At 50.2% G+C, this 11,604-nt stretch overlaps 1 protein-coding gene across 1 annotated transcript; it reads right to left on the reverse strand.

The window, feature by feature from the left end:
• Positions 1-5,035: 5,035 nt before the first annotated feature.
• LOC143220750 (putative sodium-dependent multivitamin transporter) lies at positions 5,036-9,390 on the reverse strand. Its single transcript, XM_076446343.1, has 7 exons — positions 9,385-9,390; positions 8,776-8,907; positions 7,853-8,074; positions 7,422-7,765; positions 7,236-7,355; positions 6,482-7,156; positions 5,036-5,288 (listed from the first exon to the last, which is right to left on the reverse strand). The coding sequence occupies exons 1-7, from the start codon at positions 9,388-9,390 to the stop codon at positions 5,036-5,038; spliced, it is 1,752 nt and encodes a 583-aa protein (XP_076302458.1).
• Between the last annotated feature and the right edge of the window lie 2,214 nt (positions 9,391-11,604).

The following is an 11,604-nucleotide window of genomic DNA, read 5'->3' on the forward strand; positions in this document are numbered from 1 at the left end:
CCTTTTTCACGTCCGTTCTTTTTTCCCGGTCCTTTTTCTTTTCCTTCTATTTTTCCCCGGCTCTTCTTTTTTATACTTTCCATTTTTTCCCCGCTCGTTCGGTTCCACTCTTTCTTCTTCCGTCGTTCCCTCTCGTCGCGTTTCACGTTTCCTGCGGTTACTCATACGCGACCGCAGGGCGTCCCATGAATTTGCACGAGTCCGATCTGTCTGGCGTTCGTCCAGGACGAATTTCCGTTGGCGATCTTCCTCGCGACCTGTTCATTCATCGATCCCAACCGCCGACTGCGACCGGATAGAGTGTTTACCTCGCCACGGGCTCGCGATCGTTCGATCAATCTCGGTTTTGGAAGTTACAGCGCGGACAGAATCGTTCGGGAGCGAAGCATATATCGTTAGTTCGTGGCAGCACTTTTACCAGTCGCTTGATTTGCGATGCATGCCGGCTTCAGCGACGTGAAATAGCGTTTACACTTGACTCGGTTCTCCGGAACACGTGCACTCGGCATTCGGTTCGATTTAGTGTCTGGAAAGTTGCGCCGGAAAATTTGGAAACTCTCCGCTTGGAAGAGCTCGGCCGAGTTGAAATCCGAAAAACGGGAAAGTTGGGAGAAATTCGGATATGGAAATTAGCGTAGGAAAGGATTTCTCGATAGCGGTATACGGATCGGAAGGATGGCGAAAGACCACGATTCGACAATGTCGTGATTGCAACGAACTGCGAGGCACCGAGTTCCCAGTAGCGATCATTTCACACGCCTGTCCGTAAATCCGCGTCACGAAGACCGTTAGCAACAGTCGGAGACAGCGATGGCCGCTTGTCGTATCGCGGCGCGAAGGTCGGGACAAGAGGTTCACTGGGTGGTTTTGCGGTTGAGTCCTCGGCCAGGGAGCCGAACGTTGTACTTAGGTAGGACGAAGACGAAAACGACGACGACTTCTTGATATTTCTCCGAACATAAGTCGCCTTTGTGTTTTTGCTCGTTTTGCAGCGGCTAGGTGCCGCCGCGGCCATAAGATCCCATGCATCTGACGTAAGATGGATATCGTATTCCCTATAATGCATAGCCGGCCGTATCGTGAATTCCGTGAAGAAGAAGCGGCTTGCGCCTCCTCCGGAGCTCGCGCACGAACTGTCTTTTGCATAGGTTATCGTGGTAGACCCAGGATACGGCCAGGCCTGACATTCTTTTCGCCCTGGCCCTAACGTTCCAACCAGCTTTCCGTCCGCCACCGTCTCTCGCCGACCTTTTCTTCCGTTTCTTCCACCGATCCAAGCGCCAGCTTCCCCCGAGAGGAATCCCAACCACTCGGTTGCTGCAATCTTCGGCCAGCCACCATTTAATTGGAACTTGTCTTTGCCGCGGCATCGAGTGGTAAACGATATCCTCTGCGCGACCAATAGCAAGTCTCGCCCACGGTTCGCGTCTATAGCTTTGACCTTTGGCTACCATCGGAATATAGGAATATTTTTACACCGATCAAAGAGTGTAACGATGACGGGGTCTGAAAAGATTCGAGGGTGTTCGCTTTCGCCCTTTAAATTCGCGTAATTTTCATGAAAAGCCACGGCGACTGCCGCGCAGTTGAATTCGAGGCTTCCCACGGTGGTAATACGACCGTTACCAATAAGCATAAATTATTCGTTAGGGACGTTAATTAGAATACGTCAAAGAGAAACGTTGGCCGCGTTACGTAACGATATTAATAACGCCCTGGAGTAAATACCAGAGACGTTTTAACGAGAATGCTCCGGAGCGAAAGGAATGCCGGTTTTTCGGTTGGCTTGGTGATGGATTGGGTAGAGAGTTTCGTGAAAGGCAAAGAAGTCTCGAATGGTGGTCAACGATCCGCCCCTGGCTGTGCAGCTGATACTTCCATCTGCCGCGATCTTATTGCCCTCCCGCGCTTATTCGCTCGAGCATTGTTCGTACTTTGTCGGCTCGGTTGTTATAGCACGAGGTGTTCGATGTATCGGGCCCGATCGGGGCATTGTTCGGTTTACAGACATGGTCACGCAACGAATACCGGCACGCTGCTTCTGCTCGGAACCGTTCCATCGCTCCCAGCTATTCTTCGCCGGCGTTTTCTAATCGGCTTTCGAAAATTACTTCCGACTCGTTGCGCCTCGAAACATTATTCTCGAAAAATTATTCCTCGCAGAAGAAAGTGGAGAGAGAGAGAGGGAGACCTTTCCTCGAGAGACGCGGACCGAAATCGAGAGATCGATCTCTACCGGTTTCAACGGGCGCGAATTATTCTCGCCGGTCGGATTGGAAATTGCGAAATAAAAATTCGTCTCTGGTCAATGCACCGTTGACGGCGATCGACCGTCTCTCCCGTGCAGTCTGTTCATAATCGAAGGGAGATGGTGGACCCCTGATTGCACGGATATCCGTACCGGAAGAACGCTCCACGCTCGCGTCTGAAAGCCAGTCAATTTTCCACGAGGAGAAAGGACGCGGCAGGAACAATTAGAGTGCTTTCCTAGGTTGGTCGTAGCCGGTCGTGGCCGGTCGTTTCAGTTCCCGAAACGATGAATCTCGCCGTGGGAGGCAGATTTACCGCCGCGCCGAGGAAGCGTGTAAAACTCGGCGCGTCGCGATCGTCTGATCCCGGAGAAGGCGACAAACGTTGTTTCCCTGCTAGAAAGGGAAACACCGCGGCGCGTTGCTTGCTAAGCCCGCGTTATCGCGGCACGCGATGAGATTTCGCGGAAATGACGCTTCGATTTGCAAACGGACAACTTTACGACGCGAGCATCGCGTAGATAAGGCGCTTGTAAATCGCTCCTATTCACTGGCCGGATGGAAATGTTCTCGCGAACTCTGTTCGGCGTTGACGGATTCGTTAAAAGCAATTTCCCGACGTCGCGATCCCGTTATTCCTCGGTGGAAAAATGCGACAACGTTTTCAGAAAAAGCCCGCTATATATTTTTTCATTTCGCGCTCGTTAGCGCTGAGTTTCGAGCTTGCAATTTAACAGAGACGCGATATTTCTCAAATTTCAACGTACAGTGGAAAAGCGAGGTGGAATGGAATTGAAAATTGGAGTAATCGGAAGCCCGGCGGCCTGTCTGGTCGTTAAAACGGAAGAGTTACGCCGGGATGTCGAAATAACAATTTTCACGCGTTACCGTCGAAGGAGCAACCCTTAATCGCGTTAACGACTCGGGATAGGGGCCTGTTTAAACTCCATATCGGATATTACGTGGAGCAGGAACGTTCTCACGCGTGTCTCACCTTTTTCCTCTTTTTAAGGGTCGCTGATTCCCGCGCCATGGGCGCGCCTCGCGTCAACAAACGGCCACCTCGGGTTCTTCTTCCTCCTAACAGCCGATATTTATGCGTTCGAACGTGCGCGAATCGACGCACGTGTCTCACGAAAATTTCACTGATCGATGACGCGTACGAAACAGCGGCACGCCGACAGGAAATTAATCGACTGGTCGTGCCGCAGGGGCGCGGCTGTTATTTTTATTCCAAAAAAATATCCTCGTACCGTGTGCCCAGCGAATTTCCGTCAACACGTACAAAGCGTCGCTTTTAATTCCAGCTTTTAATTCTCTATCACACGTGACGCCTGACACATCCGGACGTAAACGTAATTCGACGTTGCACCAGCATTTTCACGCGGTATTTTATGCGTCTGCAACCCCTCCCTCCCTCTCGCTCTTCCTCCGTGTCCGTCCCGCCAGCTTTTTTTTCCTTTTTTTCCTTTTTACCTTTTCTCTTTTTGCCAACGGAATTCGGGCCGAATTTACGCAATGAAAATTCAGTTGACCGGACCGAATCGTCGAACGAACTGCAATTAAACGTATTATAAAGCCTTTCCCAGCCATCGTGCCACGAAGACAATTACGCGGTAAATTATGACGTTGCCGCTTCCGCAAACAACGCGACCGATAGAACGGGGCGTGATCTACGGCGGTCAATTTTTACGCGCGAAAACCAGCCAGTCGGGCCAGAGGGCGGCGGCAAGACTCATAGCCGTGGTATAATGATCATTTTCGGTGTGAAATTTAATGAAACGACCGGTCGCTTTCGCTGAAAGAATCAATTATCCTTTATTGCGTGTCTTTCAGCGTTACAGAGCCCCGGGCGTGATAACGCGCCGCGCGGAACGAGGTTTAATTAAACGCGTTACCGGATCGCCCGCTCCGTGCCGCGCCACTCCGCGCGGCGCCGCTCCAGGGACAATTGCTGCTCGACGATCACGAGATAAGTTACGGTCACTTTTCGCGATGTTTCGCGAAACGAACCGACGAAAATTATCGTCTCCGGTCCGGTCAATTCCCGCGACCCAGATGCCTGGATAGCTTCATTCGCGGATAGCTCACATCCTTTTCCCGCCAATCGCCGCTCGTTAAGTTGCAAATGAACGTTACAGAAAAGACGACGGGTCGCGGCGGACGGGGACGGCGAATTCACCGATCGAATCGTCCGCGTAACCCAGGCAAAGGGGATTTTATCGAATTACCATCTGGCCGCGCGAGGCATCGAGTTATGGCTAATGAAATCGCCGGGTTGATTAATAATTACCGGAGAAACTGCCATACCGAGTATACCTGCGTTTATTTTATTAATGAGTATTATTAAGAAAGGCACGCCGGATTACTTCCTCGTCGGGTGAAATTGTTCGCAACTCTCGAAGAAAACGCGATATTCGCGTTTCTCGCGAGTGTATACGCGCGACAGAGGTTCCCAAACGAGCGAAATTTGCGAATCGTTTCGCTGGTTCGCGACGCAGATCTTCGTCGCAGGACAAGCTCGAAGGCACTGCGTCGAGCTCGGTTTCATAGCGTGATTTTTATCATTCGCGACAGGATTTTACGGTATCGCGAGAAATTTGTAAAAATCCCGCGCTATCTCGAGGAAGCGGTACGAGGAATTCTTCCATTTTCCCTCGATAGATGGCAATAAAGTTATTACGATGGTATGATGGATAATGTGGTTCTATCGGCTGTAGGACATCCGTAGCCAGGCTGGAACATAATTCACGTGGACGTTAGGATCGATACGATCGTGCTTGGTCTTATTTCCTGTTCTCCAAAACGAGGACCTGGCTGTTGGTGGTTTTCTCGGCGTCCTGTCTTCGTCGCCTGATACGGGACGCCAGCAAGGGGACGAACAAACTGGGATCCGGTTCACGAGCGTTCTTGTGAAATATCCTGCTCGTAATCAGGCTGGTTATGTACCCCACGATCAGCGTGATGAACAGTCCAAGCGGATTGTACCACACGTAGGATATACGGTACAAGTAAAAGTACGAGGAATCGTCCACGTGGCTGGAAATCGAAAGGAGAGCGTTAAAAAGCCGCGAGGATGAATGAAATCGCGTTTATCCCGTGGATTAAACGCGCGCGCTAACGATGACAGAAGTTTAGTATCTACGAGTACATTAGAAACTGATGGTTTAATAAACGACGTAAAAAGGAAGGTAGAACGGGGCAAGACCGAGCAGGTTAGCGACGTGTGGCAAGGAGAAAGCAATATCGTATGCAACGGTGGAACGCGGCAGGGATTTTAAAGAGGTCGTAATCACGGTTTATTAACGCGTAATTAGCGTTAGTTACCATCGTGGGAAAGGATGAGGAGCGGGCCGCACGTGAAAGCGGTGCCAGTGGAAAGAAATCGGGAAGTAATCGCGGCTTCTTAACCGTGTATTGCTACCACCGGGTCGTTCCACGCCCATGTTATCGCGGCAAAACGTTCCAGCTCGCGATAGCGCCTACTCCGCAGCCATTCCTCCCTGATTTATATCCCAATTACGTTCCGGTGTAACGAAAACTGTTGTCCGATAACAAGATACCCCGCTTTTGATAAATTCATCGTGGCTGCTTCTCATCGATCATGCCGACGAGACGGAGTTCGAGAATCGCCCGGCCAACCATCTATCTATCTTCCCGGGCTGGACATTTTTCTTTCCTTTCTTTCGTCCCTTTCGCGACGGTAACGTTCGCGAGAGGAAATCGATTGGCAGCTCGCGCGTGCAGTTTTCCTGCGTGCAGCAAAAGGGAGAAGAACTTGCGCGAATGCATCGATAAATTATTTCTTGGAATTTTTCCGGCAGAACGGAGGGATTGTTTCGTAAAGGTCGAAGGCAATTGGATAGCCCTCTTTATGATCTTTCGAGGAATAAATTACGACCGTGCTCCTTTTTAGCGCACGCGGAGATAATGGAAGAAAAAGAGTGTCCTCTTTCGTACAAAAGGAGAGGGTAGCCTTTTTTGTCTCTGCAATCATTCTGCACGCGGATCAAAGGAAACCAACGAACTTGATAACGGGGCAAAAGTAATAGCGACATTTCTCTAATTTGCCAGTGGAAAAATTGCCATTTCCGCCTATTAAGCGCCGCCTTTTTTCCCCGAACGGTCTCGTAAAACCTTTTACAGCGTTGGTACTTTCGAACTACTTGGCGATACCGTACTTTGATACAGCACGGTAACAAGCTCGCTTTCTTAACAAGCAAGAAACTTACTCGTCGAATCGCGTGACGTTTCGATGATCCAGCAACAGAGTAGCGTTATCACAACCGTCTACGGATAGTGGAAGCATTGGCGCTACAGGCTTTGGTTGTCCAAACGCGGCCCAGGTGCACGTGATCAACGCGGAAATGATCCCGGCGATGGCTCCAGTCTCGTTTGCTCTTTCTACGAACATTCCCAGCGTGAATATACCAAGGACTGGGCCTCCGATCGCCCCGGTGATCCCTATGGCAGCCTCGACCAGCGTGGCCATCGATTTGGCAATAAAAGCCACGGCCAAACACCCGAAACCATTTATCACAGCGAGCACCTTGCCAATTAGAGTGGCCTTTTCCATCGGGAATTCTATGTTAAATCGACGACACAACGGCTTCACGTAGTCCTCCAACGCCATGGCGGCCAAAGAATTCAACATGGCGGAAATGGTGCTGAGGCTGGCGCTGAATACGCCGGAAATGAAGAGTCCAGTAATGCCTGGCACTCGTGACATTCGCTCAGCCGCGAAATATGGCATTATCTTGTCGAAGCTCGAGATCTTCCCGGATGTCACGGGATCGCAGTTTCTGTAGACGCCGTAGAGGACTAGACCGGAAAACGACGTCAGGATGCCTAATCCCATAGTGATCGGGCCGCTAAGAATCAGCGCGTGTTCCGAAGCTTTCAGGCTCCTGCCAGCGAAAAGATCGCGTTACATTTTCTACCGAGTTACCGAACTTGTTCCGTTATCAAATAAATATACGGAGTTACTTGGCAGTGAGTAAACGTTGAACTTGAACCTGGTTCACAGCGTAGAGGGACAAAAAGATGGTGGTGCCGCCGATCAACAATCCCCACCATGTATGCCTCACGGTTGGATCAATTCTGAAACTGGAAATCGACGAATTACCAGACAAATCGCGTTTTTTCCGGGTCTGCTAGTGCTCTTACTCTTACTCGAAGAAGTTTACCCGACCATCCTCGCGAGCTATGTTCCACACGTCGGACAGTCCTCCCTCGAGATCGCCAGCCGCAATACCGAGGACACAGCCGAGTCCAAGGAACATCAGTAGCCCCTGGAAGACGTCGGTGATGAGGACAGCTTTGATCCCACCCACGGTCGAGTAAAAGGTACAGATGAAGCCGATGAGCAACACGCTCATGTTCCCCGACAGACCAGTGGTAGCTTCCAAAGCCAACGAGGGCGCGAACAACACCACTCCCGTGTACAAGAGCAGTTGCAGAAAATTCGCCGCGCTGGTTACTATCCGAGCTCCGACACCGAAGCGTTTCTCCAAATACTGGTCGAAAGGAAACGCAGGACAGTTGGAGATGTGGAAAGGGCAGATCGTCGGTGACGAAGCAGAACCGATCGATCGAGCAATTACCTCGTAGACGCTCGTGGCGTTGAGTTGAGCGAAGACTGGAAGGTAGAAGTACAAGACGATCGGCGTGCCGAAGAAACCACCTAGGTAAAACAGCATGATTTGCGTGCCGTGGACGTAATTTTCCGCGCTGAATCCCAAGAGCGTAATCGCGGACATGAAAGAGACGGTGAGCGCGATGGCCAAAGGAACGACGCCCATAGTTCGATTGGCCGAGAAGTACTCCTGTCGGTAATAATCGCGAAACACGGTTGAAACACGGTTGAAACACGGGCTGAAACACGGATCGAGGCGTGTGCCGCGTTTCCCCCCGGGAGGTTACACCGTGCGGATTGTTTAAGGAGCAAACAATTAATAGGCTGTTGTAGCACGTGGACGCGGTATAAACGAAATTAATGGATCGATCGCGGCAAAGTATTTCGACGCGGTATAAATTGCCTCGGGCGATCAATTTGATGGAACGAGCGGCGGGGAGAAAAAAGAGGAGAGCTCGCTATTCATCCGGTGTATATCGTTATTATCGCGCGGCCGATCGCGGACTCTCGGAGTAGACGGTTTACTCGCGGGCCTCTAACTCGATTCGTAATAACGTTTCAGCGTTAATTAACGTTCTGTCTTGGTGGTGATTCGTCGAGCGCGGCTGGCGCGGCTCGCGGCTAACCCGATAAATTAAATAGCGCTCCGGATAGTTGGCAATTTGTGTCGATGGCAATATTTATCGCGCGCTAGATCGATCTAACGATAACGGTGAAAGATCCGAAGGCTGGCACGCTGTGGACCTATGTCGTGATCCAAGAACGTGCCAGCTCTCGGTATGTACAGTCTGCTCGAAACGCAGTTTATCACGGATATTGGATCGCGGCGTTGGTATAGACTCGATGTCGATTCGATCGTCCGTGGCGAAATTAATTTTCCAAGGGCTTAACCTCGGCCGTGCGTTGTCTGCCTCCGGTGAATCGGTAGTAGATCCCGATGCCGGCTGAGATCGACAGCATTACCCCGATGACAAGATAATCCGGCCATTGCAGCGTCGACGTACCATTATCCTTCCTCTGCTCCTGCAAACGAATCTTCTCGTTTTTTTTCTCTCTCTCTTATTATTAGATCCGCTCGCGTAAATTGTCGGTTGTCCGGTTCACCCAACCACGAACAACACCCTTAATTTTACCCCGGCTCCGCTGGAATCCTGTTTTTCTTATCTCGACGGCTAATTCCCGGTTGATAGGTTGAAATTGCCCCGGTGAAATCGGTTAGACTCGGGTGAAAAGCGTGTAAATGACGGATAAGTTGCACGTTATTAATAGGACGTTATAATCGTGGAATTTAGTCGACTAATTAGATAGATGCAATTAAGATAGCGCGAGGAACGCGTCTATAAAGATTCAATATCCAACGCGTGACGTTCGGTGCCGGTTGAATTTCGAGGCGCGTTTCTCGAAAGGAGAAGCCGGAGCAGAGAAAAAGAGAGATAGAGAAAGAAAGAGAGAGAAATGCAAGGCTGTTTGTCCGAGCGTTTCTATGGAAAGAGCACTCACGTCCATTCTGCGGGATCCTCTCGTGTGATAGCATCAACTCGCGATACACGAGAAATTCGATATCGCGAGCTTGTTTGCCCGAGTATCGTGCTTCTTCCTGAATCGTTTCTGCGGCGACGAAGGAACAGGCTGTAGAGGCGACACAGCAACAGCCGAGAGAACTCGCGTACGATGATGTCGTCCGAGGAGCCGATACGACGAAGAAAAGGCACGCGAATAGTCCAAGTAGGAACGGTTCCTTAGAGGACTCGTCACCTGCGTGTTTTGTGGCCGAGTGTGTTCGTTTCGATGAGCAGAAAAGAGGCGAAGAAGAAACGTTCCATTACGTAAAGCTTGGCTCAGCATGTTTCCTGTCAAAGGCACGCAAAGCCTCGCCACTTTAGCGACCGCTCGAAAAACGGTGGTAAATTCAGGAAATATTCAACCAGCCAGCTGGGCGTGCCTAAGAAAGGCAAAAGATACGGTCGGGGTAAGAGAGAAGATCGTAGAGGGAAATCGCGAAGAAATCGAGAGGCAGAGAGAGAGAGAGAGAAATCGACGATTTATTTCGTACAGCGCGGATCACGTGTTCGAGCCAAGTATCGAAAAATGAAGCTTATGATTTAACGATCGTTTAATCGTGTAAAGCCGATAACGTTGATCACCTTTGCGAAAGAACCAGTCCGATTGGCATCGAACTATGGACCGATTCAGCGTCACGACTAATTAATTTCGAAAAGGTTAATGAATTCGAGATAAAGGGGAATTTTCATCTGCTGGGCGAATTCCTGTCTCGAGGCGGAGCAACAGGAGCACGGGAGTGGGATATTCGAATCCTCTTGCCGATAGGAGAAGAATCGATCCCGAAGGCTTCGACAGTTTCATCCTTTGCCAGATGTAAAGTCCTTTTGACGTCCTTTAATTGAAAAGGAATAAATAGCGAGCTGAAAGAAAAATCGTTTTTCGTTACGCGTCGAGAGGAAAAACGAGACCATCGAATGCCAAACGGAATTAGCTCGAGGCGAATGCTACGCCACTGTTGCATCACTGGTGCATAACAATTATTCGCGAGACGGTAGCCCCTGGTCGTAATGTAATTTCCTAGTATTACGAGGTACAATCGAGGGGCCATCGGCTATTATTCTGGGAAGGGAAGCACACGTGGAAACGTACGAGCATCGAGGATTCCTGGATCCCTGGGAGGGATCTGGCAGGGACTGGTCGATCTCTATCGAGGCTACGCAGAGGTTATCGGGGCGGCCGATCGGATGCGTAAAATTCAATTCTCCACAATCGTCGGCGATTTTTTCGATCAACCGCCTTTTTTCGATCAGCCTCGACGCGCAGTATGTATATAACAGGGTCCTCAGCGGAGTTTCAATGAAATCTTGTTACGGCTTGGGATAGTCCCGGTCAAATTCAATGAAGTCTTGTCTGAATTGAATAAGATCTTGTTTCACGTCCATCAAGTAATCTACTGTTAACTATGATTTAACCTACTTGTGCATAACCCATCTCCAACGATCTGTTTCACGTTTCCGTGCAAATTCATGCAAACGACCACGTTGGGGATCATCAACGATGGGGATCATCGATCCTGGACAACGACTCGCGTCCAACCCATAGAGACAATGATCTCGCTCAGCGTCCCCTAGGCAGCGATATCGCGTTTCTTTTCGACAAGAAGGAATCACGAATCCGTTTAACGCGAGCAGATTGCCTAACACGCCGCACGATTTGTCCAGTTGAATTTATTCCTTCCGACATAATTGCGCGATGCTCGGTACTCCCGAGGTTAATGGAGATCCCTGTTGAGAGTCGTCCAATTTTCGACATTGTTACTTGACCGTTGGCTGGCTGGTTTTATGCCGATGCTATTCGCCCGCGAAGGAGCAGAGGAGAAAGACGATGCACGGCGAAAGAGGAGAAAAGGAGGAGCCCCGTAAGTGGCGAATTCCCGTCATTAAGTCGTTAGTCGGACGCAGGACAGCAGGCTAACCGTCGGTTAACTGGCTGCTGAACTTGATCGACCAATCGCTGACCCTCACGGTCGATCGAAATTTGCCATGTGCTCGCTCGTTACCGCTTTCACCCGTGCCTCTTTTTTAATCGAAACGTAGTTTCTTACCCTAAAACCCGGACGGTCCCCTTTGTTACGTTACAACGCAGAGTTTCGCTTCTTTATTACTATAAAGACGTAAGAGGGAAAAGGCGTCTATGCCGATCGAGTTTGATTAGCAA

The sequence above is a fragment of the Lasioglossum baleicum genome, unplaced genomic scaffold (genome assembly GCF_051020765.1).
Source record: "Lasioglossum baleicum unplaced genomic scaffold, iyLasBale1 scaffold1514, whole genome shotgun sequence".
Taxonomy (NCBI): domain Eukaryota; kingdom Metazoa; phylum Arthropoda; class Insecta; order Hymenoptera; family Halictidae; genus Lasioglossum; species Lasioglossum baleicum.

Coding starts and splice junctions, on each gene's coding strand:
- LOC143220750 (XM_076446343.1), bottom strand. Junction 7,157..7,235: donor CAACGTTTACTCACTGCCAA/GTAACTCCGTAT, acceptor TTTCGCTGGCAG/GAGCCTGAAAGCTTCGGAAC. Junction 5,289..6,481: donor AACGTCACGCGATTCGACGA/GTAAGTTTCTTG, acceptor TTCGATTTCCAG/CCACGTGGACGATTCCTCGT.